Source organism: Phallusia mammillata, chromosome 1, assembly GCF_965637545.1.
Source record: "Phallusia mammillata chromosome 1, kaPhaMamm4.hap1.1, whole genome shotgun sequence".
Taxonomy (NCBI): domain Eukaryota; kingdom Metazoa; phylum Chordata; class Ascidiacea; order Phlebobranchia; family Ascidiidae; genus Phallusia; species Phallusia mammillata.
Window position 1 is genome coordinate 5,532,173 of NC_137252.1, and position 27,603 is coordinate 5,559,775.

The 27,603-nt window shown below is 37.8% G+C and overlaps 3 protein-coding genes across 3 annotated transcripts; all 3 read left to right on the forward strand.

Annotated features, from left to right (window-relative positions):
• Positions 1-2,754: 2,754 nt before the first annotated feature.
• On the forward strand, positions 2,755-3,463 carry LOC145208882 (uncharacterized). Its single transcript, XM_080079129.1, has 2 exons — positions 2,755-3,083; positions 3,234-3,463. Exons 1-2 carry the CDS (start codon positions 2,789-2,791, stop codon positions 3,458-3,460), a joined length of 522 nt encoding a protein of 173 aa, XP_079935255.1. The 5' UTR covers positions 2,755-2,788; the 3' UTR covers positions 3,461-3,463.
• Positions 3,464-8,710: 5,247 nt separating this feature from the next.
• On the forward strand, positions 8,711-13,417 carry LOC145219347 (uncharacterized). Its single transcript, XM_080086753.1, has 7 exons — positions 8,711-8,762; positions 8,902-9,045; positions 9,288-9,419; positions 9,572-10,862; positions 11,051-11,153; positions 11,352-11,544; positions 11,976-13,417. Exons 1-7 carry the CDS (start codon positions 8,711-8,713, stop codon positions 13,415-13,417), a joined length of 3,357 nt encoding a protein of 1,118 aa, XP_079942879.1.
• Positions 13,418-17,653: 4,236 nt separating this feature from the next.
• LOC145219444 (adhesion G protein-coupled receptor L1-like) lies at positions 17,654-22,826 on the forward strand. The gene is made up of 12 exons (XM_080086841.1): positions 17,654-17,663; positions 18,009-18,044; positions 18,501-18,611; positions 18,872-18,910; positions 19,201-19,278; positions 19,400-19,477; positions 20,424-20,498; positions 20,613-20,690; positions 20,983-21,698; positions 21,757-21,982; positions 22,102-22,572; positions 22,639-22,826. The coding sequence occupies exons 1-12, from the start codon at positions 17,654-17,656 to the stop codon at positions 22,824-22,826; spliced, it is 2,106 nt and encodes a 701-aa protein (XP_079942967.1).
• Positions 22,827-27,603: the final 4,777 nt, after the last annotated feature.

Sequence of the window (27,603 nt, forward strand, 5' to 3'; positions counted from 1 at the left end):
GCAACAGTCTTCTCTGATTTTTTTAGTCGAATAGTTGAGCAAGTTAAAATATTTCACGGTCAAAAAATTAATGTAAAGTCAAAGTTGCCCTTCAGTTATGTTATTTGAGAACAGCAAAAAGTAAATGTAAAGAATAGTGCAATATGAGAAAGTGCGTTTTTCACTGACATTACTTTGCTTACAGCTGCTATAGAGTTCACTGTGTTACCGTGCAACGATGCAGGTATGTAATAAATAAGAAAAACTGTCATCATTTAATACTCATGTAACAGATACTTTAGGTAATGCCCACAAACACTTTCTCACTAGCATGTGCAATAATAATTTTAGCGTCGTTTTCTATAATAGTGTGCATAACAGTGATTCTAAATCATTGATCCGCGTGAACTCGTCCCAAAAATATAGTCTATTTTATATCTTATTGCGGGCAATGTGATGAAACAAACAGCGGAGTTAATACAGTTAAGAATTTGCATATTATTGAACCTCTCTTTTAATTATTAGCATTAAAAATGTTTAGTTAAATTAACAACGGGACATGAATATTTTTTGAATCTTTTACGAAGTTAAAAATTGTGAATACACCTGAACTGTGTGAAATTTTTTATTTTCAGCAAATTGTTTTGATGAGGCCACTACCATGGCCACAACTTCACCCGCCACAGTATCTACGTCTGGAGCTTCCCAAACCCAATATCTTAACCACAGGGTCAACGCAACTGTCCCACCTGGGCATAACTGCACCCCAATTATATCTTCAACTACCCCAGCCGTAAATCCAAATCTAACTAAGGACCCATCTACTCAATCCCTCTTTCCAATTAGCCCCACCCCAACTGAAGTCAGTACAAACGAGAAAAAACAGACCGCGCAGCAGGAAGGTAACTGTTTTTGTTACTTTGCTAAGTACAGGTTGCTCTACGGTTTGTCGAACCACAAGTGTTAAGTATGTAAATTGTGTAGAACTTCAAGACACGATAAACGAGGTTCTTGGTGGATTCGTTTTGCCGAATGTGACACAATCAAACGCAGAGTTGCTAGCAAACTTGAAACAGTTTGACGAGTTTGTAGTGAACTTGACCATCAACAACGCTGGCAACACAACAACCAAGTTATCGGTCCCTGGCATCGCTGAAATGGAATTCGGACAAATCCCTGAAGTCAATCACATTTTTACCACCAATCTTAATGGATCAACTCAGCTATTAGAATTCAGTAGCATTGAGTGTCGTGGGAAGAGATCACCTTCTCTTATTGTGTTTGTTTTCAAGCAGTTCATATTTGAGCTTAGCAAGCTGCGACCGTTCTACGTTTTTCGCGACACAACCAGCTCCTTCTGGCAGATTGCAAACCACACATCGATTCATCCAAGCACCGCCGCACCTTACCTAGGAATTCAAGCATACAAGTTGCTTGATGGATCCCCAATCCACGTCAATGTAAAATTCAGTGTAAACGTGACAGGTAAGTCTAACAGTTTTCATTATACACCAAAGTAGATGTCGTTAATTAGCTTCGCAGCATAGTAATCTGCTGTTGTCGTTAACGGCATGCGGGATCATGTTACAAAATATCAGGACGCTTAGAGCGGAAATATTTGTCACAGCCAGTCAGTGTTAGCTGTCTGCTATGTGAGAGACTCTTCTGATTAAAATACCGACTTGACGTTTATCCACATACACAATTTTACGCACACACATTACAAACCAACCTTACTGTTCTATAGAGTCGCTAATGAGCAAATTAAAATTAAATTGTTATAACATTGCTGTATAAAGACGATTTTTGTAACATCCAACAATCATAAGAAATGCCGGCCCATGTCGAGCCATAAAGCTTGTTGTTGTTGTGTCAATAAAATGTAACTTGGTTTGCAGTTGACTCGACGTTGGAGAAAGAAGCACCACGAAAGTTGTTCGACGTTTACAGATCGTGGTACAAGATATCGTCGTTTCAGTTCATCTGCTTACGTCTGGATTATAATGCCAGTCGTTTCACACGCGATGGTTGCATGGGACAGTCAGTTTACGGGATGGTGACTTGTTCGTGTGATCAACCTGGTTTCTTCACTGTGGCTCCACAAATCGTCGCACAAGTCAGACCCGATGGAATCAGTGTAAGTCGAAGCGTTCAAATGTACTTAAATTATTTTGTGTTTTTTATCCCTAGTTTTTGGGTCAATCTGCCTCAAAAAAACAACCCAGAAAATGTGTTTGTAATTAAAAGCAACAACAACATGCATTATTTTAGGTAATTTTCTTCGGTGGATTAGTAGTAGGTCTTGTCGTTCTCTTTCTCACGTGGATGGCACTTCTCAAGTTCAGTGTACAGGTGGAGTGTGACCGAATTGCAGTGCAAATAAGCCTTGTCTGTGCCCTCTTTCTTTTGCACATTGTTCTCTTGTTCGAAGGACTGGCAACAAAAGGAAGAACACAGTGTGAAGTGGTCGCATTTTTCTGCCATTACTTTATGATGACCACCGGTAAGTTTAAAATTATCAACCATTTATTGCTCGACTAAACATAACTTGCATATCCGGTATAGTCGAACATGCACAATTTTATCAAATTACTTAGCATTTGGGACTGTAATATTTTTTGTGTCAGGCCTTCTGGCTCTGGCCGATGGAGCGACGATCCTCGCCAACTTGAATCCTCGATCTCTTCGATTCAAACGTCAAAACCCGGGTCGCCTCCTTCAAATTCAGCTCGCTGTATGTTTGGGAATTCCCCTTATCATAGCTGGCGTCACAATTGCCGTCGCGCTTCCACAAGTCGATTACATCTCGATGAGCGAGTACGGATACGAGCGTTGCTGGATCAATCACGATTCCATTGCCCTTGTTGCCGGGGTAACCGTTCCCATAGCAATTATCTTTATCGCTTGTTTCTTGCTGGCAATTCTGATCGGCGCCTTTGCTTCCCGAGCAAAGCCAAACTCCCCGGACGCAGCTCACCAGGCAACCACCTATGACGCCATGACAGTTTATGACGTAGATAATGATCACGTGTTCCGGATGTTGGTGGAATACGTGATGACGTGCTTTGCTTTGCTGGTGCCGTGGATCAAGTACTTTATACCAGGTTGGTGCGTCACAAACTTAGCTTTTGCTTGGTTTATCTGCTGTAATGCAGCATTTAATGAGTAAAACATCGTGTTTTATTTCCCAATATTACTTTAATACTGCAGTTACGTTTAGGGCATAAGTTTACACATTGTTTTTTTCTTTTTAGGAATTCACAACATTGAAGTCACTCTGGCTGATATCTACGTCACTATGACGTTAATCGGCTTACAAGGAGTTTTTGTCTTCATTATCTACGTCATCGTGAGTCCAGATGTAAGACGCACGTTCTGCGGAAAAGGCACAAATTATCCTGAGCGGTACAAGCTTTACTGGTACGGACCAGAGAGAGATCCAGATCCAATTCCTCTCGAAAGTTTTGAGGAAAACATTTAAACGTTTCCTTGCCCATGACGTGTTCGTTACGCCATGTGAGCATAATACTGTAATGACAGTTTTATATTGATGCTTTTAATACGGATTTTGAAATGTATTTTTATCTTTGTTATCGTCTGTCATAAAATTATGATTTAATTGCAATAAACTGTTGATAAACATTGCGACAGTTCGTAATGGAAGCTCAAGTTGTTAAAGTTTTTTACCTTTTGTTGTTTAGAATTTGATTTACAAACGTACTTTACTGTTTTTTAAGCAACATTAGGTTATTACGACTTGACGTTAGTTGTTTCGTTTGAACTGATTTGCATTACGATTGAAAAGTTAGTAATTTGTTCGGCGTCAAGGGCATAATTTGTAGTTTTTTATTCACGAGCTTGATAGAGTTTATAATGTGTTTTTTTACGTAATAGTAATTGTCGTTAATGTATATTATTCCCGAATTTGAATGGCAATGTTTTTTGAGACTTCGTTTTGTTTTGACGCTATTCTTTCTCAGTCATACATGTGCACCATTCTCTTTTATTTAATTAACAAGTTTTATTTTTTCACTTTGGAATTTCGACTTAAGCGTGCTTGAGTTTAATAGTTCGGTGATGTAGCAAAGTTTGGTATTTTGGCAATTAAAATCATTTAGGGAGTTCTTAAAAACGTTGAAAAACTAATGTTACCAAGGATTGTGGTTCAGATTTTATACGATATAATGGATTATAATCGTTAGTATTACATTTTAATGAGACGAAATAAGGTAGCAATATATTTGTGATTTGGTGAACAACAAAAGTGTGGAACGTTACATAAAAAAACTCATAAAAAAGATAATGAGGTCTTTCAAAACTGCAATTCAAGAATGTGTGAGATTGAATTTATTGACGTACGTGACACACATACAGTTAATTAGCAAAGTTAAAACTGAACTTCGTGCTAAACACCTACATGTGTACAAGGCTAAGCAACAATTGTCAACAACAGGAAAATATTCTTTGCAAAAAGCATCTTTTTTGGCAGCTAACTTGCAAGACTTTTTGGGTTTAAGTACCTGACTAGCAAAACAGCATTTCTGGGTTAACACGACTCATGCACCTCAACAGGCAAAGGAATTGAGTGCTACAAATGTGCCACAGACGGAAATTACACGAAAGAAAAGTACAAGACAGTGATCAATCAAAAAACAAAGTACACGAAACATAATTATAAAAAATATTGGGTCACAATGTTGTACAGTGTTCGTGAGGTCACGATATAAAAAACTTATTTTTATGTTTGAATATTTAAAACATCATTACAATGAATGTAATTTTGGAATAAACCACCCTTTTCTAGAACTACCAATGAAGCTGTCTTGACTTTAACTGTCCCTATTGTAAAACAAGGCCAACATATAGTTTGTGCTAAAATACCCGACATCAAACTGAAAGCACCATGACTTAGCACATTTTGGTTGAGAAATAATTAAAATGTGGTTGAAGAAAAACATGTACATGTTGTATTTCACAGCACAACAAAAATATCTCTAAAAACTTAATTATCTGTTACATTGTGCATAATTATTACTTGAAGTGTGTACAAAATAAACAAATACAAGCATACTATTTTGAACCTGCTAATTGAAAAAAATTCATTGAGCTGATTGCAACGGCAATCAAAAGGAATAAATTAATACTAATTCGGTCAAATAGAGATTGCAATGAGATGAAATAATTTGTTAAATTCACACTTTTTTATTTTTAAGTGTCATAACGTTTTTACAATACTGTTCTATTAGGCCAAAGTGACAACCGCATTGAAGTCTTGTCGCCAATTGAGGAGGTTTGTGAGGGCAATGACTACAATAGCTTCGGTGATCTTGATTTCGCGGATGTGCGAGTTTATTTTAAGTGGAAACCACTTTGTGTAAGCAATCTGTTAGTTTCAGTACACGAATTTGTTTTTGCTTCCCGATTTTGTAGGGATTAGAACGACATATGATTTGACTTACTGACATACCGACATTTGTATTATAGGTTGTTTTAAACTTTAACGGATTTGGTACTGCAAGGTCCCACCAATTTGAATTTACTAAACTTACAGATTAATATAGAGGCTAATAGGTTACACCAATTTTTTACACCAAAACAACTTTTCTGTACAACAGATGAATAGTAAACACGTAATGCGTTCTGCCTTGGATGACTGGATAAAACGGGATCAAGAAAAAAGTAACTTCAGTACTTGATACAGTGTTAGGAATCAGCCGAAGAAGGTTAATATCGTCAATTAATAAACGAAAAAAAAATCGAATCTATTATTGACTAAATTTGCTGATTTGCACAAATCTATTATAGACTAAAATTTTAATGTTGAATACAGATAGACAAATCACAGCGAACCCAATCTTTTTTACTTAGACCCAAGAAACACAGAACAAGAGGCAAAAAAGATTTTTACGCGAATAAAAGTGTATGTCTGATAACCTCCGATGAGAAGCAATTATTTAAATAATGGCAGGATGTAAACAATTATAATGTGCCAGTACCGACATTGTTATTTTTGTTTATGATGTCATGCACTGTTTCCTATTTCGGTACCCTTCATTATTTTATTTTTCAGGACATACATATACCGTTACGACGTAAGCTGTTTTTTGATCCCTGTCATATACTAATTCTATTATGCAACGATCATTTGGCACATAAACTAAGCACAACTGTGGCACTTAATGATAGTGATGTGTCTGTAGGATCATCTACTCCATGCAGTTATGGCTGTTCATTGTGTAGCGCTGTGGAACAACAGCCGCACGATCACCTTCAAACTTTACAGGAAACAATTCCACTTTTTCACGACCTGCCTTGTGAGGACAGTGGCGTCGCGGTCTTTACTTGTAGGTTGTGTGGAGAACAACATGTGATACGAGCCGATGAACAAACATTGAAGGGAAGGTTTGTTGACATACGATCAAAGTTCAAAGCAAAAAGAAGTGGAAAATTTGTGGAGCATTTTACCAGCGGTGTATGGGAACTCTTTTCTCCAATGCAGCCCAAACTAAGCGATTACTACACTGTAATGTTTGTGGAACGATCCACCGTCAAGAAGGACTGGAAAAGGAGATCGATGCCAAAATAAAGGCTAATTGACCTATAATAGGAAAGCAAATTAAGAAAAACAACGACGTGGGTGGGATGAAAAAATCGAATATTGATGTCTTAGTAAACGTTTTTACTTGGTATTTGATAATTTAGTATTTGGAAATATATTAATCATGGTCGTAAATCAGGCCAATTTTTCCGGTCAGATTCGTATTTGCTCTTGAACAAAACGGGCTTGATTCGGGGCTGGCTTTACACTTGGCCACGCTGTGTCGCAATTTCACGCAATTTCACTGGTAATTCTTAGTTTTGCGCCTAAACTGGCTCATACGTTTGGATTTCGGGCCGAGTTCAAACTCTAACTTTGCGACCGTCTACTACTGTGACATAAAACTATAATAACTTGTATGTACTGTAGTAACTTGATTGTGAGGTATAGCTGTGCTTGTGAATATATCGTGTACATGACTTGTAGTTAAAATGAAATATGTGTAGCTTATGACATCATTATTTGGATTTCGAAGCTGGGTCTGTTCAGGTAGTACTCTTGCACTTGTGTTGTAGATTTAAGATTTTTTTTGTAGATTTTTTTAGGGTGTATGATTTATTTCATACAAAAGCCAAATACAAAATTACTACTAAAAAAATCGGTGGAGAAGGACAGTACTAAACTTGTCATGAATTCGGAATGGATGTAGAAACTGACTCAGCACCTCTTTTGCAATAACTGATTACAGAGTAACTTTGTGGCATCATACAATCGCAACACCGTAGGGCAGTGGTTCCCAAACTGTGGGCCATGGCCCAGTACTAGGCCACTAAGACATTTTCAATGGGCCACAGAGCCATTTGAACAGATTCTACTGGTTTGTTGTATTGTAGATATTATGAGCTTTGTTTTGAGAAACATATTATTTGTAAACAATAATTATGTAGCAAAAGTTACATAAGGTTTGGATTTACTTCTTTAAAAGATCATGTAATTTCAAATTTTGAAAAGAAAGATTTGCAGCATGTGGTGAGCCACGAATCGCTACTATAGGTAGACATTTGGGCCACAGACCGAAAAACGATATTCTTGTTTAATTTGGCTTTATCATTGGTAAGACTTTAGTTATTTTATCTCTCATCTTGTAAGTTGTAAGGCAAATAGGCGATTGTAAAGTATCCTTATTTCCGTTTACATTTTAAGATTATTTGTGGTATCATAAAAAGGCACAAAGTGCTAGCTAACAATACGGTTTTAAAAGTCTTTTATTGACTGTTTCAATAAGCTTAAAAACACAAATCTGTCCTCTGGCTTGCAGGTGCGCCAATTCAAGACGTGCACTGTAACCATACTTAGAACCGGTTTGAATTGCTGACTTCGAGAAGCGTTGTGGTCAAAGACACGTGGGGGATCAAATAAATATTTTTTCTGTTTTGCTGAACAAAAGGGACGAGAAAAACATTTTATCAAATCGACTTAAGCTATGAAACCAAGCAAACTTCGTTGCGTCACGAATAAACATCCAACACTTGAAGGGAAACTAAAGAAAACTGCACAAATTCTTTGTGAATTTAAAGCTTCGTGAGATTAATATTATCAAGGTCAGATCACGTTTCACGCCCCATTGTCAGATCTAAGGAAGTTTGAACTCGTTGTGTGTTTAGTTTCGTATATTTTTGTTGATATAGGTTTAAAGAAGTTGTTTTGAGTTTCTGTTTGAGCAGTGAGCTAGTGAATCGAAGTTGATTATATTTTGATGGCTACCTCGAGAAATATAACTGTAAATTTCCTGACTATTGCAGATGTTCGAAATGCGCTAAACGTTAGGGATTTATATAAGCAGACGTTTCGACGTCATATACAGGTCGCTTTCATCAGGAACAAGACCAAAGATTTATTTCTGTTGACTTACAGCAGTATTTCGGTTGCGTTTCCTCATTTGATTTAAAACAATAATCGGTTTCTATGCAAAGTTTTAAATCGAGTCAGGTGCAATAATGAAGTCACTGATTTCTCATCATATTGGCTAAAATGCAAATCAGATCGGAACGATTTTCATCAATGTTTTATCGCATAATGCAAAGTCAAGTCGGTGACCAAATTGTTCTCACCAACTTTGTGTCAACTTTGTTACCGACGGTTTGATGTCATGTATTTAAATTTTCGCAGATTGAGTGCTGCTCGAGTATAATAATGGCCAAAGTTGGGATCCTACTATATCTATGCTGTATTTGTATGAAACAAGGTAAGAGCTACAGCAGGTTTTAAATATATTAACAGCTAACCACGGTACATTAGACGAGGGTCTGAAAACACATTTTTGGCGACAAACGTACAAAAGTCCCAACGTCTTATCACTCCACAGGCGAACATTTGTTTTGTAGCAAGCAACGCTCCTGGTAAGTCACTCTGCAGAGAGGAGGACGGATACCATCGCTGCGTTGGATCCAACTTGTGTATTCCGCGGTACATGGTTCACGATTATCACCCAGATTGTCCGGGAACTAACAAAAGCGATGAGTACATGGGTTCGTGATTTGTTTTGAATTGTTGATGTGGCATATCTGCACAAGTGCATGAACATTAAATGCAAAGACATTGGGATGGTTTTGTATCGCTTGCAGTGTTTCTTTGTCATACAAGTGCCACACAACAGCAAAACTTTATGCTGCAAAAAAATCAAATATGAAAGTTTGTAACCGGTTTTCAGAAAACTTATCAAATGAATCACTTTATAATAATTTCACTCACTATCATTATTTGTCCAAAGATTCCCTCAAATGCAACGACGATGAAATCGTCTGCCGCTTTTCACAAAAGTGCGTACCTCGGCATCTGGTTAACACACCGGAAAGCTGCAAACTTAACGAAATCTTGGTTTTACCATGCAGGAATGATTCAGGTAAGATGAGAGCAAAACACATTAAAAGTTATTCACAGTCAACACTCGCGTCTGGAAAAATATTGTGTCAATAAATTGGGCGACTCCATTTTCCATCAGGAGCAAACCAAAACGACTGATATGACTCGATCATTGACGTTTGTTTGTTATAGAGTTCACATGCAAGCGAAGCAGGATTTGTATTCCACGTTGGCTGGTGCAAAACGGAAAGCGTGACTGTGACACGATGATAGTGAAGGACGGAAGTGACGAAGAAATGAGTCTCGCCTCGTGCGATATCTCAGAATTCTCTTGTTGCAAAAACAACACTGCTCCCCTGCAATGCATTCCAAGAGAATGGGTTCTGGACGGCGTAAATGACTGCACAAATGGACGGGATGAAGTTGACAAGTTGACAAGTTGTCACAATGTCACTGAGTTTCGATGTGAGTCAAATGGGAGATGCTTGGCAAGATATCGAGTATTAGATGGATTTAACGATTGTCCCAATGCTTCTGATGAGAAGCAAGCTCTCAAATGCAGTCCAGACAAAGAGTTCCAATGCAGCGACAACGGTCGTTGTATTCCTCGCTCGTGGCGAGGCAACACATTCGTGAACTGCAAAGACGGAAGTGACGAAGTTCCGTTGACAATGAGCGACACTTGTGTGGAGGGAGAGTTCCGTTGCAACAACAGCAAGCGATGCATTCCCAACTACTTGTTGTGCGACGGCATGGATCACTGCGGTGACTGCAGCGATGAGATTGAGAGCTGTAACGAGCCGAGGATGATTCGCTGCCCAAATGATCCTGGCACTTGCGTTGTCCGGACTTACTCGTGTGATGAATACTCAGATTGTCCAGGAAGTACCGAGGATGTTAGACAAGTTACCGGTTTTAAATGTAACAAGCAGATCGCAGGGCTTGACAATCGCCTTGAATACTGCGTAATTCCACAATGGTCGTTAACAGACGAATATCCAAACTGCCAAGACTCATCCGACTTATGTTTCGTAAACGGAACTTTCAATTGTCACCGCTGTCTGTATTCTGACATCATCATCTCACCAAAACAGTTGTGTGACGGAATTTTCGACTGTCCAGATGTCACAGACGAATGCCTTTGCGCACAGAGTGTCCCAGCATCGGCTTCGTCAAGATATCTGTGTGATAATGTTTGCTACGGAGTCCCTGGAAGCTCACCCTGCATTTTCTGTAGTCAAGGACAAGTTAAATGCGGTTCTGAAAACGTTTGTATTGCCAAGTCGCAAGTTTGTGACGGTAGAGTAGATTGTCCAATCACGAAGCTTGACGAGCTGAATTGTGGGAAACAGACCAAACAGAGCAGCATCAGAAATATTCCTGATTTTCAATGCAACGTCATTAATTCTGAAGTACGAACTTTTGCTACACTTGTTATAAACAAGGACCTTGTTAACTCTTTTGCTCCAGTTCAAGCTAAAAGGTAAGATCAAGTCTTCGAATTAAAAGTATTAGCGCAAAACAGTAAATCGGAAATACAACTTCAGAAAAAAAAATCACTGCGGTACAATTTTGGCTCTTACAAAATATATTTTGCAAAACTTTATAGTTTTAGATTCGATGACAAAACAAAAATGCAAGATAAAATCTTGTGTGCTTTGTACTTTGCAGGTGTGATGGTATTGTTGAATGTTCTGTGTTTGAGGACGAATGCAGCGAAAGAGCAAACTGCAGCAACCGACTTCCGATATGCGACCAAATTGCCAGTCATCACGTAAGTTTTATAATCTCAAAAAATCTCATTTGCAACATCAAATGGTTATTATTTCTATTCTGATTCCAGGAGTTCAATAATTTCGGTTTTGCGTTGCACCCTTTTCCTGATTTAACTATATACTTTGTTGCCTTTTGCCACTTGTATAAGACAAAGCACGCACAGTGATCATGGTGTGTATTTGTTTATGATTTCCAGTTTCCAGTTCCTAAAAGTATGACTGGAGGTCTGCAAGTATGGGTTGAATTGAGAAAGTGCACTCCGTTGTTGGACCTAATCTTCGGTAAATCGGTTTGCAACGGGATAGACGAATGCAGAGAAGGATACGACGAAACAAATTGCCCTAACCAGTTTAAGTGCAACGCCGGCAAAGTGAGCTCTATACTTCAAGGTAATATTTAAAGTTTGTGTACCTAAGATTTATTCTGGAGAAGGCAAAAAAGTTTTTTGTTTTTTAACTTCGTACACTTTTCTTAACATCGTCAGCAAAACATCGTTTTAATAGTCACACATTTAGAGCAAAAAACTAAACCTCAGTTGTCAAAACATGTCTTTCAAAACTTGTAATTCTAACGTACTAACATTTCTTCACTTCAACATTGCGTTTGAAAGTGAGATAATAAATTGAAACAGTAATGAGCAAAAACGAAAAATCAATACGTATTAAACTACACTCGAGCTTTGACACTTTGCAGGGTCAGAAATCCCGATGTGGGAAGCTTTATTATTTGGGGTGCAAATCTTTTGAGCATCGTTTTTGTTGTGCCACAAAAAGTCTAAGATTAACCAAGTCCATTTGCATGAATCTGTCACCATATGCAGGTTTTCGCGATCGTATCAGCATTCCAGTAGAGAAAACCTGCGACCTCGTGTCCGACTGTGTAAACTCGACTGATGAAGTGAACTGCTCGACCACCTCACACTTCTACTGCGGCAACAAAAAACCTCTGTTTGTTCCAACGACCAAAGTCCTCGACGGTGTTTCTGACTGCAGCGATTCCTCGGACGAATGTCCTCCAAACTACTTGCAAAACGACGCACTTGCATCCAACGAACAAATGATAAAAGTCCGCGCCCTGGAGATCCTCGTCTGGTTCATGGCTGTCTTCGCGTTGTTTGGCAACCTGGCAGTCATAATGAAGACGGCACTTTACTTTCATCGGTTGACTAGCGATAAAACACGTGTCAAGTTGGGATTAATAAATCGTGTATTGATATTTAATCTTGCGGTGTCGGATTTGCTGATGGGGATTGTTCTGCTCGTGATCGGGATTAAAGCGGTTGAGTTTTCAGGCATCTACTGTCTGTTTGATAAAGCATGGAGATCAAGCGACTTGTGCAACGCCGTTGGTGTCATGACTGTAGTTTCAAGTGAAACATCGGTCCTTACCCTGGTTTGTATCACTTCATATCGACTCTACAGCGTCTTCAATCCCTTCAACTCGCGGAGCGTCAGAGCACGAATCGTTATGATGTGGATCTGCCTCATCTGGCTCATTTCCTTTTTCATCGCTTTGCTTCCACTCTCCCGCTTCCTCTCATCCGATATGATCACAAGCGCTCAAATCACACCAAGTCCTTATTTTCACACTGACAAAGTTTCACTCGCTGACGTCAGGCAGTTCGCGTTACGCATCGGTGCCCTCGAAAACAAATCTCAACCACAAGTGACGTCATATGACTGGGTTGACCTTGCCGAGTATTTAAGGTCAAGTCACAGCTATGTGGTGCCCATGTGGGACAATTATTTCGGTTATTACAGCAGCAGTAGTGTTTGCATTCCTCGCCTGTTTCGCATCAGCAAAGAGGATACAAGCGTCAATGTGATGTCATCAATCGTGATTACGTTTAACTTCGTCGCACTTTTGTACATCGCCACCGCGTATGTGATGATTTATATAAAATCCCGCGAAAGAGGGTTGGTGAAAGCGAAGAACCATCAGATCAAGAGCATGCAGAAGAAAATCGCGGTTCTCATAGCAACCGACTTTTGTTGTTGGTTGCCGATTTGCATCATGACTTTCATGAGCATGTCAGGTCACATTTTGACCCCAGACTCCTACACAGTTTCAGCGATCGTCCTTCTTCCCATCAACAGCTCACTTAACCCGATAATCTACACCAACCTCCCACAAACCATCTATATGAATGTAAAGAAATTAATAGATCGTGTCAGTTTGCCTAGAAGGATGAACTCTAATTTAGTTGCTTATAGCGAAGGGCAACCATGCGCTACGGGAAATTCAAAAAGCTCGAAGGTCTGATTTAGACAGCACGATCAACACAAAACATCACGCAGAACGTCCTCTCATCCAACTGTATGTCGATGATAGTTAAATAAACTTCCAAAATTAGTCAGCATGCAAAAAAATCCTTTCTTCTTCTCCTGTTGTGTAGTTAATTTGAAACAATGTCACACCAATCGGCACTTTGTTGTCGTTTTCAAACATCAAACATAATACCATGTTCACAATATTTTGAATGGCCGCTTGTTAATAAATGTGTGTGGGGTGTTCTTACGAGATGGGTTGATTTGAAAGTTAATTTACTCTGAGTGTACGGTATTATTTCAAACACAGCTTAAAAAATACTAATAGATAAAAGTTAAATGTTTAGTACAGAAGAAAAGTAGGCCCAATAACAAAATCTCGAAATTAAGGTAGAACGTGACACAGCTGCAGTTTTGCAAACCGTGTTTAAAATTTACTTTGATGCATTAAAAAATTAAACACATTGAAGAGCATGGCAAATTATTTTAAACGCGAAAGCTTTTTTTTAAAACTAAAGTACACACACTGGGTTGTTTTAACATTCACAGTCACAGCATGCGGAATTAGCCAGCCAAACTAGAACAGTTTTAAAATTGATATGAGACTTCACAAGGATAGCATCAATCAATAATCTTGATAACTTCCTAATAGGTAACAGCACACTGCACTTTCATGGCAAACGCAAGTATAGAGGTAAATGTTCTGTCAAACATATTTTTTGTCATCAGTAGCGAGGAATTAAATGCCAACATAAAATAATTAATTGTGATTACGTTTAACTTTGTCACACTTTTGTACATCGCCACCGCGTATGTGATGATTTACATGAAATCCCACAAATGAGCGTAGGTGAAAGCGAAGAACCATCAGATCAAGAGCATGCAGAAGAAAATCACGGTTCTCATAGCAACTGACTTCTGTTGTTGGTTTCCGATTTGCATCATGACTTTCATGAGCATGTCAGGTCACATTTTGACCCCAGACGCATACGCAGTTTCAGCGATCGTCCTTCTCCCCATCAACAACTCACTTAATCCAATAATCTACATTAACATCCCACATACCATCTACACGAATAGAAGGAATATAAAGTTGGCTAAATCAAGTTTCGCGTATCGCAGTTATTCCCGGCTCCTTATTTCATACGGTTATTTGAAATACAGGAACCTCAAAAAATTGATCCAGCTTTGCCAGGTTGCTGCAAACTATTTATCTCATTGATAGGGTGCCGTAAGATCAAAAAGGTAGGGAACCACTGATCTACACCAATATCCCACAGACCATCTACGAAAAGATAAAGAAATTGAAAGATCGTTCCAGTTTGCACACAAGAAAGAATTTAATTGCTTCTAGCGAGTAACCATGCACTGTGGGAAATTCAAGTCTTTTTTAAACAGCCCTTCCCCTCTATTCTGTTTTACGACAGAAAAGATTTACAAACATGTGTAGAGATTTGAAATGTTAATTTTTAGCGTTACGTGCAACTGGCTTACCTGTTCGTTCATTTTCCATTTGTGTACATTTGTAAATGCTGCTTCTACCGAGCCCACAAAAACATGGCCAGTCGAAACCGGTATTGAACAGGTTTGAGTTTCTGGATTGTGTGATTTTACCACTAGGTCTTGTATTTTTCATTGTATTTTTCGACAATCAGGCGGCAGTCCGAGAACTGAAAATTGTCCTTTGTCGTTCACGGGGTTCGAACCCAGGATACTCCCGGGGACGAATCCCGATCAGGTTTTGTATATGGATCAGGCGCGCCAGGCCATTCGGCCAAGTTCCCGCCTACCACTAGGTCCAGTTATAATAAGTGTATGAACTATAATATTTGTATGAGTAAAAGAAACAGCCTAAAAGTTTTAAGTAGTTAAAACGTGAGCTGTTTTAAGCTGTTGTTTCGTTGTCTGGACACTTCTCTCAGCCAGTCCGTTAGATCGTGGATAATGTGGACTCGAGGTTAAATGAACAAAACTCCATTCTTCGGCGAATTTTGCAAACTCCTCACTAGAAAACTGAGGACCGTTATCACTAACAACAGTTTCGGGAATTCCAAACCTGGAAAAAATAGTTTACAAACCATTTATAACAGACGCCGCAGAAGTTGTAGTCAACGGGGTTACTTCTGGATATCCGGAGTAGTAGTCCACTGTTACCAAAAACAATTTTCGGTTCCAATAGAACAGGTCAGTTGCCACTTTCTGAAACGGATACAAAGGAGCTTGGTGAGGTTCTAACGGTTGGCGTTGTTGCTGTGACCTAAATTTTGCACAAATGGCACAGGAAGAAACCAAACCAGATATGTCGTTGGATAACCCAGGCCAATATATACTTTCCCGAGCTCTTCCTTTGCATTTTACTTATCTCCGAATGGAGGCGTGGGTTCGAATCCCACTTCTGACACCATGTCATGAACGCACACACCTTTAAGCGATTACCTGTATTGACTGCCACGTTTAAGACGCGGTACACGGTCATATACGAAACGTGACGTCATAACTCAGGGACGACATCTGGCGATAAATACATACATCACAGGCTACAGATGGCATAAGAATTATAAAACTAACTTTGTGTACAAATTCAGAAATTCTAAAACATACGGTGTTTCCTGCTACGATAAATATAATTGAAAAAAACATTACCATCATTATTATAAAAAAAATACGCTGCAATCTTAAAGGTATAGTCACTCCGTGGAGTCCACAGCAAGGGACCAGAAGTATAAGTAATTAAATATAGAAACCGCCGCACTAAGCAGGAGTAGCAAACACAACCTGCGTATGGACAATACAAAACTTGTGGTCTTAGGACCATAGAACATATTCATTTGTCGAACTCTATTTTAAGTTTTGGAAGCGTGACTTCGCCAAAACATGTAAAACGTATGTTGCTTTTGAAGCTGTTGTTTTTTAATTAAGACCGCGAATTTAATGCTCTACAAATCCACTTTGCCATTTCGCATCTAAGTAGTCTTTGATACTCTATGGAATCAAAACGACGTAAATAATCGTCAACTGTCATGAACTACCTCTTATCGTGCACTGCATCATCCTGTCGCAATGCACGAAATACCGAGCCTGTTCCGCTTAAATTAAACTGGTTATAAGTGCGATAATAGATTAAGCTGTATATAGAATGATATTTAGCTGTGTCTGTTATCTGGCAAAGAATAATTCCTTATTGTTTGTGCGAGTGTTAGTTGTGTTAAATGTTGTCTCTGATTGATTATACAAGTTAGTCAGTTGGGTTTTAGTGTTTGTCTGTAGTTTTTTGTTACATTTCAGTAAATGTTGTGATGGTGAGATAATGGTGATTAGGCATTGCGGTTGTATCAATACGTACATGAAGTTGACACGAACATTCTTTGCATATAAACAAAACAGCTAGTATTTCTAAATATAGTGAGCATTAAATCAAAATCAACTGTGATTGTAACAAGGATGGATCGACGATTTTGGGTTTGCTGTGTTATTTTGTGTCTCTCCATCATCAAAGGCTCTTCTGCTCAATGTTTGTTGCAACACAGTTTTGTTGTTTTCTGGATTACGAAACTATCAACTATACTGCAACCCTTAATTTGGTTTAAATCTGCCTTGACAATCAATAAATAACTAAAGATAAAATAAAACGTTTGTTTTCGACACGTCAGCGTAATAAAATAACTCCGAATTTTCCAACTTCAATAGTTTTTTTCAACCAAGGAAGTTGGACTGTGACCTGTTTATCTGGTTCCACGACATCAGTGATTGCATCAATTCAATCACCCCGATCCTGTGGTAATAATACTTTGAAACTTTTTGATGGAAGTAAGTTATGTGTATCCGAAAATTACGTGGCGTACCTAGATCAAATTTATTCAGACGACGTCCTATCCAAACCCATTGTTACGGGATAGGAAATGACAAAGTGAATCAACAAAGTACTGCGTATTCCTGTATTATTATTTAAAAAGTCAAAAGAGGGTGTTTGTTGTTTATACTTGACCATAAACTAATTCGTGACATTAACACTGTAGAAAAACATTTGCAAAATGTAACACTCAAAATTTGTAATAGACGTATTGGTAGCTGTTGTTCGGAATTAGGCCTATCACTAATTTTCGAAAATAAGTAAACATAAATGTAAGGTTATTTTTACTACTTGCACCCTAAAATTCTTAAAAGTCGACAATTTGCTATATGCATTACGATGGAAATTTGTTTTTCAGATCGGGCAAATCAGTCAGCTATAATGTTTGGAGGTAAAATAATATTTAAAAATGGTGGCATTTTGAGTGTTTAACTAAGAATGGAAAGTTTTTTCCTAGTAACGAAATCTGACGATAAATATCTTGGAATATTTATGTTTCGCAAAATGACATCTTCAGTTCCCATAAAAACCACAAGATGAAACATAAATAAACTCTTTTGTGCCCAAACCTTTACCGTATGCGCCTGACAAAGATAGGACGTGTTGGGTCAGCTTGTCAAAAGTTTCTTGTCAAACTAATTGGAAAGGAAAGTGGCAGTGTTGTTTTGTTCAAGTCGACGATTTGCTAGAAAGTGTGATTTCGTAATCATGCATTAAGATGAAACTTGTTTTTCAGGTCAGACAAATGAAGCTATAATGTTTAAAGATCATGGTAAGTTATTTGAAAAATCATGGGACATTTTGAGTTTAGAATATTGAATTTATAATTTTCCAAATGTTGGTTATGTGAATTTTTCGTGAATAATCGCTGTTTCAAATAAGATTGTATTTTGAACTGTGTTATTTACCTATGTATAATTTATTACTTCAATAAGATTGATTTTGGATTGCAGGAAGCATCGTCGGATGCTGCTACCTATATTGGAAGGGTGTTTGCCACGAAGCAACATTCTATCGTTTGGGTGGGCGTGCCAAAAGAATACTGTATTTTTTCATTTGATTATTATTACAAAATATTATGGCGTGATACATATCTTTTAATAAACAATACAAAAATAGCCTTAACCTAACATTATAGTTTATTATTACAGAAATTATTTGCAGATATACGTTAGTGTACCACCACAGGTAACGAATAGATTACAAACCTCATGTGTGGTGTTTTTAGCGTTTGCCGGGTCTAGCAGATGCAAAATCAAAAACATTGAAAATTGGAACCAAGTGAACCATAACCTTTACCACAGGTTTAAAGTCGATGCCATACTTAAGAACGGAAATAGTAAGTATACTTGTTACTGTTTATGCAACAACTTTTTCTAATTTGACCAATCGAACAGTTGGTCAAGCAAAAATGTTTCACGGCTAAACCTTCTCACATAAATGCTTCTAAAACAATCAATGGAAAGTAAGTGTCACCCGCACTGAATTGAACCAAAAATACAAAAAAAGAAAATTTGAAGCAGTATAAGAAAGTGCGTTAGTGTCCAGGTTAGAAGATTTTTAATCACCGTTTTTCACTGACAATTTGTTTGGTTACAGCTTCAATAGAATTTACTGTGCTACCATGCAATGATACAGGTATGTAATAAATGCGTAAAAAAGCCGATTTTGTTGACGCCCATAGCACCACACTGTAAGTTATGGCCACTAAAAAGGTTTTCACTTGCACATGCGACAATAATTTCAATGTCTATTCGCACAATATTGTGTAAATCGTGAAGAACTCCTAAACAAATCCATTAATTAACGTCATGCCTATTACTAATCAACGCCTGACAATTTTTTTTTTTTGCTACAAAAAACAAATATTTTTGCTATGTAACTTAGTATTTGTGTATGTCATGTGACAAGCAATTCTTAATTTCCAGCAGCCTGCACAAAGAAAACCACAACCATGACCCCGACTACTGCTGACAATGTTACCACCATTCCAGACAAACAAAATGGTAAACAAAACAAGAAACACAAGAATAACCAAATTACAAAGGGTTTTATTACACAGTATTTAACTAAACACACCAACTCTCATTGCAAACATAATTGATGCATACTGCTTTAATCATTCAGCAACCACTTTAGACAAAACCACCATCCAGACCCCAACTTCCGCTGACAATGTTTCGACCACGACAGACAAACTAACTAGTAAGAAATAATAACAATTCGAAAATAAGTAAAGTTTTAATATTATTGTGTTAAACCAGTGGTTCCCAACCTTTTTTGTTACATTCCTCCCTTCGCCCATTTTCGAACTATTCATTCCTCCCCATATGACGAAAACATATATAGCATGAAAAATTATAGCAATTTAAAATATCTTCAAATTAATTTCACATTATAATCTCTGAAATATGTTGTAATGTGGCCGTACGGCAGGGGTGGGCAACCTTTGTTACTGTAGGGCCAATTATAAATGTCAAAACTGCGTCGCGGGCCGCATCTGTGTATAACACAAAGTGATTTTGCTTGGTTTCTTACCAAATATGCTTAACTACAAGTATAATTCGTATTTGATTCTAGCCATATTTTGCCAGGTCTCAAAAAACTAGCATCAGGCGCATTAATCAGCTCAAAAATATGTAATAATTGGACTCGTTTGCCAGTACTTTTCAAATCCAAGCGTCTCTGCGGGCCGCACAACCGTTAATAAAGAGCCGCATGCGGCCCGCGGGCCGCAGATTGCCCACCCCTGCCGTACGGCCTCAGGAACAGACAGATTGTCAAAAAACAAAAACGTTGAAACAATGGACTTTGTTACGACAATAATCAATTAATTTCAGCGCCTGAAACGTAACATGCGGCCGTATATACAAGTAGACCTTATAATTAGGGATGTCTGTTTCAGAATCCTTGGCAACCGGTTCAAAATGTGAACTGCATACAAATTATAATGGACATTTCTAATGTATATGCAAAATTATTCTGAAACATTTCCAATATAATTTTTTTACATTTTTATGAAATTCATCCCCTGAAATCATAAAATTCCTCCCTAGGGAGGAATTCCTCCCCGGTTGGGAACCACTGTGTTAAACCAAACTCAGTCTCACTAATTTTACACACAGTCTATACACATTTTGCTATTTTCCAGCAAACAGTTCGGACAAACCCACCATCAAGGCCCCGACCACGACTGACAAGCTGTCAACCACGAAAGAAAGACAAAGTACGGTAGTAAGAAAATAATATTATTTCGTTAATTAATAATGTTTTTAAATCACAATGTTTAAACAAACACGGTATCTTTACACAATCTATGCATATTGTTGTTAACTTCCAGCAAGCAATTTGGACAGAACCACCATCAAGAACCCGACTACTACTGAAAAGGTTTCAACCGTGACAGAAGAACCAAGCGGTAAACAAAACAACTTCGGAAATAACTAGGATTATTAAGTTTCAATTGCTATCTTACTAAACCAGAGTATATTTAAAGGCAGATAGTAGTAGTACTTTCGTGACAGAAAGTTTCTGCGCCCAAATAGCATTAAAATATTCTCAATGTTTAAATGTTATTTTGTCAAGTGCCCATGACTTTATCGAAGGAAGTTATAATCGGACTGGGACGTATTTTCAGAATTTTCTTGCTCCAATTCTGACTTTTGCTAATGTAAAACACGTCTACATTTATACAATGTGTAACTTTGTAGATCGTAAGGCCCCACTAGAAACTGAAGTTCATAACCTGAATCCAGCTAATCCGAATGATTTAGAAGAGATTGAAAGTTTGCTAGAGAACTTTGCAAGGAACATAACCGAAGCACAAAATATCACTGAAGACCACAGCAACGGTCATTTACACATCGAACTTGTCAAACAAAATAAGAGTAAATACAATGCTAACCTGATGCTTGGATCCACGCACATCGACTTCACGTTACAAACAAAAGGAGTTAGACAACTCGTGGTTGCTGTGTTTGTCTTTAAGATAAATACGACAAAAACTGTACAAACTCAACTGGCCGAATCCGGTTTTCTCACCTTAACCCGGTACATAACAACATTGAACACAACCTATATCGCTATTGTTGGGTGGAATGTCAACAATTTTTCGATTCCACTGCGAGATGAAGAAGAAAACGAACAACTTCCTGGAAGGGCAAGCTTCGTCGGACCTTCGACTTCACCAGAATCCGTCTGCAAGGAGATCGAAGAAGAAGAAAAGAAAAACAAAAGGAACCTGAAGATCAACAAACTGGAACCAATCTGTCTCTTCTATGACAGAGTAGAAAGAAAGTATTCTGATCGTGGTTGCGTCACAATGACTGATGACGTAACAGGCAACGTCATGTGCAAGTGCAATCATCTCACCCTTTTCACCGTTTTATTTGCGGTCCAATCTACCAATATACCCTTTGGCATCAAGGTAAACATACAAATGTTACATTCTTACATAGCCGCTAACACCCCAGATATTGTTTTAGGTCACATCTTATACCACAGAATTAGCTTCAATCATGTTTCTGGTCGCCACCATAATAATCCTCTACAGATCGAAACACAGCGGAGATCGGGTTCCGGTTCAAATCAGCTTGTCACTGGCACTTCTGCTTTTCCATGTTGTCAACATATCACATGACCTTGCAGTCATGCATGAGGTTCCATGTGCAATTCACACAGCAACCAACCAATACCTTTTGCTGTGCAAAGGTGCAAAACAACTTGCAGTGTAAACTAGTCAGAAATACTACAACGTTACGGAGAGCGATGAAATTTTCTTTAAAGGAACTAGGATCATCTATTCTAACCATTGAAATGTATGTTTTTAGGAATGTGGTTTCTGGTCGAAGGAATTCGTCTTTTCATTGCAACATCGTTTCCAGTCGAGTTCCGAACTCAGAATTCGTCAAACCGTCTCAAAGTCTTCATGTTGATCGGTTGGATCATTCCCGCTGTTATAGTGGGAATATCCATTGCCGTGGGGTTTTCCCTCGGTATATACATGAAGCCCCAACCGTTGTACGAGCAATGTAACCAATATATACAGGTTCTCAAGTACGACAGATGTTGGTTGGCTCCCGGTACACCAGTCTTCTATGCAGCGGTCGTTGTTCCTCTCGCTTTTGTCCTCCTAACCAACTTGATCATTGTCATGAAAACCACACACGTGATACTGTACTCGAAAAAGATGCGGAACAGAGGAGAAGATCCAGGGACAGGAGATGCGTTGAGAGCAGCAAAGTCTTTTATCTTGCTCTCACTTATGCTTGGTGGAACTTGGGTTTTGGCTTTCTTTACAGGTAAAATATGTTTGTGCGTGTGAACTTTATTATCATCAGGTGGTCAAAAATGAACTTGTTTTTCAGGAGTGGGGAATGAGATTTCGAACGAGGTGTTCATGTACATCCACAGCTTAGTGAATGGTTCGCAGGGAATCGTCGTCTTCCTGTTGTACTGCGTCATTGATGACGACATTAGACAGGAAATGCTGACGTGTAAGTGTAACGTTGATGTCAGGTTTCAGCAGCAGGCAAATGATGAAAACGCTGAATGAGTTGTAAACAAATTTTTAATTAGCTTACAAAAAATCCTTTCTCATCTGGCGCACTTGTTGTGAGGGCAATTTAAAACAATGTCCTACCAATCGGAACTTTATTGTCGTTTTCGAACATCAACCATAATACCACGTCCACAATATTTTGAATGGCCGCTTGTTAATAAATGTGTGTGGGGTGTTCTTACGAGATGGGTTGATTTGAAAGTTAATTTACTCTGAGTGTACGGTATTATTTCAAACACAGCTTCAAAAATACTAATAGATAAAAGTTAAATCTTTAATACAGAAGAAAAGTAGGTCTAATAGCATAATCTCGAAATTAAGGTAGAACGTGACACAGCTGCAGTTTTGCAAACCGTGGTTAAAATTTACTTTGATGCATCACAAAATTAAACACATTGAAGAGCATGGCAAATGATTTTAAACGCGAAAGCTTTTTTTAAAAACTAAAGTACACACACTGGGTTGTTTTAACATTCACAGTCACAGCATGCGGAATTAGCCAGCCAAACTAGAAGAGTTTTAAAATTGATATGAGACTTCACATGGATAGCATCAATCAATAACCTTGATAACTTCCTAATAGGTAACAGCACACTGCACTTTCATGGCAAATGTACGTATAAAGGTAAATGTTCTGTCAAACATATTTTTTGTCATCAGTAGCGAGGAATTAAATGCCAACATAAAATCATTAATTGTAATTACGTTTAACTTTGTCGCACTTTTGTACATCGCCACCGCGTATGTGATGATTTACATGAAATCCCACAAATGAGCGTAGGTGAAAGCGAAGAACCATCAGATCAAGAGCATGCAGAAGAAAATCACGTTTTTCATAGCAACCGACTTCTGTTGTTGGCTGCCGATTTGCATCATTACTTTCATGAGCATGTCAGGTCACATTTTGACTCCAGACTCTTACGCAGTTTCAGCGATCGTCCTGCTTCCCATCAAAAACTCACATAATCCAACAATCTACATTAACATCCCACATACCATCTGCACGAATATAAGGAATATCAAGTTGGCTAAATTAAGTTTCGCGTCTCGCAGTTATTTTCGACTCCGTATTTCATACAGTTATTTGAAATACAGGAACCTCAAAAAATTGATCCAGCTTTGTCAGGGTGCCGCAATCTATTTATCTCATTGATAGGGTGCCGCAAGGTCAAAAAGGTAAGGAACCACTACGGTGGCCCAGAAGTGCAAAACACAAAACTCGTGATACACGCAAAACCTGTGACACACCCCAAAGTCAGAACACAAAAACCATGACACACGCCAAAGTCAGAACACAAAAGTCGTGACACACCCCAAAGTCAGAACACAAAAACCATGACACACACCAAAGTCAGAACACAAAAGTCGTGACACACGCAAAAGTGAGAACACAAAAACAATGACACACACCGAAGTCAGAACACATTTTTAAAGTCCATTACAGACGTGTCAAACTCGTGGGGTTCGGGGGCCACATTGCAGTTTGGAAATTATGCCGAGCCCCGCATGTGATTTTTAATCTAGTTTTATACACCATAACAACCTTTTCGCTACGACGGCCGCATTGCAGATCCTAATTTCACCAACAGTCGCTACTTACCTGTGGGTTTTTGTTTTAAAATTACAGAATAGGTTTATATCATATATATATACCATCTTTTGACGCCCCAAAAGCCCAGATTAATTTCCAACTTGATGCACAGATTGAGCTAAACAGTTAAGTTTTAACTGTTTATGACGTCATAATCCATATTGTGATGTTTTTTCCATTATTTGTACACAATAGGTCTACAAAAAGTCTGACGCATATGGCTAATAGGCTGGTAATACTCTTTTCCGTAACATAAAATCTGTTTAGAGCAGTATGAAAATCAAAATATTTGGCAAAGGAGTTTTGATTTCATCACGGCGGCCAGTACATATATTTTAATGAACATGTTCACGTGTGGCGGTACGGCTGCAGCTTGAACGCCCTTGACTGCAACTTAACGCCTTGAGAAACACGCGCCCCCTCTTGCCCCCCGCTGCGGACGCCCATGTCTCTGATTGATTATATAGTCAGTTGGATTTTAGTGTTTGTTTGTAGTTTTGTGTTACATTTCAGTAAATGTTGTGATGATTGAATTGTATCAATACGTAAATAAAGTTTATAGAAAAAAAAATTTTTTGCATATAAACGAAACAGTTTGTATTTCTATATAGTATGCTCTAAATCAAAATCAACTGTGATTGTAACAAGGATGGATCGACGATTTTGGGTTTGCTGTGTTATTTTGTGTCTCTCCATCATCAAAGGCTGTTCTGCACAATATATGTTGCAACACAGTTTTGTTGTTAATTGGGTTGCGAAAATATACTGTCACCCTTAATTTTGTTTAAATCTGCCTTAAAAAATCATTCAATAACTGCAGATAAAATAAAACTTTTGTTTTTGATACTTATAAAATACAGCGTAATAAAATAACAGCGTAATAAAATAACTCCGAATTTTGCAACTTCAATAGTTATTTTGATCCATGGGAATTTTGATCCAAAAAAGTTAGGGAATTCATTAACATTTAATAGTTAACGTATGTGCAGGGACTCGAACATGTTTATCTGGTTCCCCGTCATCAGTGAATGCATCAATTCAATTACCTCTATCCTGTGCTAATAATACTTTGGAACTTATTGATGGAAGTAAGTTATTTGTATCCGAAAATTGCGTGGCGTACCTAGGTCAAATTTATTCATCCGACTTGCACTGTAACCCTTTTGTTACGGGATAGATTATGATAAAGTGAATCAACAAAGTACTACATATTCCTGTATTATTATTTGAAAAGTAAAAAGAGGGTGTTGGTTGTTTATACTTGACCATAAACCAATTTGGGACATTAACACTGTTGAAAAACACTGAAAACCGTTTGCAAGGTAACACAAACAAAATAAACGTATTGGTAACTGTTGTTCGGAATCGTTCACCAATTTTCGAAACTAAATAAATACCAAATATTGCTTTTAGTTTTACTAGTTGCACCTCAATATTCTTAAAAGTCGACAATTGTATACAAAGTGTGATTTTGTAATCATGCATTTTGATAAATTTTGTTTTCCAGAAAAGACAAATACAGCTATAAAGGTTTTAGGTAAAATAATATTTGAAAATTCGGAACAAAGTGGCATTTTGAGTTTTTAATATTGAATCTATTAATTACCGTCTGTTGGTTATGTGAATTTTTCCTGACTAACCGCTGTTTCAAATAAGAATGTATCTTAAATTGTATTAATTACCTATGTATAATTATTTAATTTAATAAGATTGTTTTCGGATTGCAGTAAAGAACGGCGAATGCTGCTACATATATACTAAAGGAGCTTGCCACGAAGCAAGAGTCTATCGTTTGGGTGAGCGTGCAAAAAGAATAATGTATTTTTTCATTTGATTGTTATCAGTAAAATACTGTAACAAAATACATATCTTCTCTTCAATGATACCCCCAAAATAGCCTAGATGTGTGCCTAACATTATAGTTGATTATCACAGATTTTTTTTGCAGATACACGTTAGTGCCACCACAGGTAACGAATAGAATTACAAACCTCATGTGTGGTGTTTTTAGCGTATACCGGGTCTAGCAATTGCAAAATCAAAAACATTGGAGAGTGGAACCTAGTAAACCATAACCTTTACCACAGCTTTAAAGTCGATGCCATAGTAAAGAACAGAAAAAGTAAGTGCCCTTGTTACTGTTTATGCAACATTTTTTCTTATTTAGCAGCTGAACAGTTTGTCAAGTCAAAACATTCAAGTCCATGTTCTTTAATAAAAATGCTATTAAATCAATGAAAGGACAAAGCAACCTTCACTTAAATTAAAGATAAACATCGTAATGGTAAAGCAGTATGAGAAAGTGCGATAGTTTCATGGTAAAACTAATAAATTTTTTAGTAATGAATTTTTAATAAAACTCTCTTTTTGAATAAACGTAATTCACTAATATTATTATTTTTGGTTACAGCTGCAATAGAATTTACTGTGAAACCGTGCAGAGAATCAGGTATGTAAAAATGAAAAACTGCCATTATTAATACCCCATGTAACATAAATGATAGGCCAAGCTTTTAAAAACTTAAAGTTTGATAAAGTTTAGTGCAATAAAGTTTATTGTAAATATGAATATCATTAGAGACCTTTATTAGTAAAAAGCATTAGAAAATCATTCAAAGGTATGGACAGGCTTTAGAATTTAAAAAAACGTCGTCAAATTGATTTTATTCATTTTAAAACATGATGTAAGAATTGCTTTAATAAAAACATGAAAACACTATTGTAGTTGTGTGACTTAAAACTAATCTTTTCAGCAACATGTTCCAATGAAACTTCGACCACGGCCATGACTTCACCCACCACAGTATCCACGTCTGCAGCTTCCCAAACCCATTATGTTAACAACAGCGTCAACGCAACTGTCCCACCTGGGTATTTCTGTACCCCAATTGTATCTTCAACCACCACAGCCGTCAATCCAAGCACCCCCACAATGAACCTATCTTCAAGAACCGTGTTCTCAACCACCCCTAACGTCAATCCAAGCACCCCTACAATGGACCCATCCCACAAAACCATGTCCCCAATTACGCCAGACGTTAATTTGACCATCCCCCATAATGGACCCAACTACTAAAATCCAAACTACACAAGCCGCTAGTCTGGCGGAGTCATCTACTCAATCCGTCTTTCCAATTAACTCCACCGCAACTGAAGTTAGTACAAACGAAAAAAAACAGA